This window comes from Lutra lutra, chromosome 7 (genome assembly GCF_902655055.1).
Source record: "Lutra lutra chromosome 7, mLutLut1.2, whole genome shotgun sequence".
Taxonomy (NCBI): domain Eukaryota; kingdom Metazoa; phylum Chordata; class Mammalia; order Carnivora; family Mustelidae; genus Lutra; species Lutra lutra.
This window is the reverse complement of record NC_062284.1, coordinates 52,060,834-52,062,628: the sequence shown is the minus strand read 5'-3', so window position 1 is coordinate 52,062,628 and position 1,795 is coordinate 52,060,834. Positions and strand designations below refer to the sequence as shown.

General features: G+C 35.4%; 1 protein-coding gene across 1 annotated transcript; it reads right to left on the bottom strand.

Annotated features, from left to right (window-relative positions):
• Window positions 1-571: 571 nt before the first annotated feature.
• On the bottom strand, window positions 572-1,513 carry LOC125104841 (olfactory receptor 4L1-like). Its single transcript, XM_047737694.1, has one exon. It carries the CDS (start codon window positions 1,508-1,510, stop codon window positions 572-574), a length of 939 nt encoding a protein of 312 aa, XP_047593650.1. The 5' UTR covers window positions 1,511-1,513.
• Window positions 1,514-1,795: the final 282 nt, after the last annotated feature.

Below are 1,795 nucleotides of genomic sequence, written 5' to 3'. Positions count from 1 at the left end.
TATTTCTTGGAGCACTTGGTTTCAAGGCTGCTTTTTGTAGTTCTTCTGAAACTGTCCTTGCATTGGTTCCTTCCCTCTGGTATATTATTCTCTTTATTTTATATTCACTCTACTGTCAAACTTTATTATTATTTTTTGTCTCTTTGGATCAAGGGATTAGAATGGTATCTTTCCCACTGTTCACATTATTTCACGCATGATTTGTACTGCTACCTCATCTAAAGATAGTATAACTTTATGAATGTTGTTAACAATCCACATCTATTAAAATCATTTCTATTAGTATTTACCATATTTTTAATATTTATTTCTTCACTAATAAATATATATTGAATATCTATGGAAAAGTGCTCAATGATTTCAAATGTTTATTTTGCTGTAAGGTCACTCTATCATTATGAGCTTTAGCAGTAGTAAATGTGAATTAAAATATTTTATGATGTTCTGCACAAGTATGGTTCTGGACTAGTCACTCTAACATAATAAAAGTGAAACCATGTATTATATACAATCTATTCAGCTTCTGTTAGCACAGTATTTGAAAGTTGTGTTAATTATATGGTGCTCAAATCTAGAAGTTCCATATAGAGATAATATGTTGGAACTGTAATTTTCTCATGGCCCCTTGCATTTTCTGATTTCTCAGAGTGTAAATAATAGGATTCAGTAAGGGTGTGATAACAGTGTAAAATATAGCAAGGACTTTATTGCCAGCAAAACTGTTGAATGGCCAGGCATAGATAAAGATACAAGGTCCAAAGAACAGAGTGACCACAATGATGTGTGCAGACAGTGTGGACAGAGCCTTGGAGAGCCCTCCAGATGATCTTTGTTGTACAGTGATCAGGATGACAGTGTAGGAGACAAGGAGGAGGATGAAACAGATGAATGAGAGCAGCCCACTGTCAGCAATGACAAAGAATTCCAGGGTGTATGTGTCCAAACAAGCAAGCTTAATCACAAGGGGAAGGTCACAAAATATATTGTCTATGACATTGGGGCCACAGAAAGGCAAGTTTACTGTTAATGCCATCTGGCTCATGGTGTGTACAAAGCCAATTGTCCATGAAAGTATCACAAACCCACTTAGCAGCCTCTGGCTCATGATTGTCCTGTAGTGCAGGGGTTTGCATATGGCTACATATCTGTCAAAGGCCATGACTATCAAAAGAGTCATCTCGGCACCCCCAAAGAAGTGCATAAAGAACATCTGGGTCATGCAGCCCCATATGGAGATGGTCTTGTGTTCATTGAGTAAGTCTGTGATCATTTTGGGCGTGGTGACAGTGGAGAGACACATATCCAGAAAAGAGAGGTTTCCAAGGAGGAAGTACATGGGAGAATGCAGAGTGGAACTAAATGTCACTGTGACCATAATGAGAATATTTCCCAACACAGTTGCACTGTAGATTAAGGAGAATGTTACAAAGAAGAGAATCTGAAGTTCCCATCGTCCAGAAAATCCTAGTAAAATAAACTCAGTCACTACAGATCCATTTTTAAGATCCATTTCTTTGATTCAGAAAGGCTCCAGAAGTTCTTTTATACAAAGAGAATAAATAAAAATAAAGCCACAATTAGCACTGATGATTTCCTATTTCTATTTGATGACTAATAGTTGAACTTATGAAAATATATAATATTAAACATATCAGCATCACTGTCTATAATTTGAAATTAATTTATATGTCACATCACTTTGAAACAATATAGTTATACAGCAATTAAAAAGCATTTGAAGGAGTAGAAATTTTATTTTCTATTTTTTAAATTCTGGTAAATGGCCTCCTTTTAT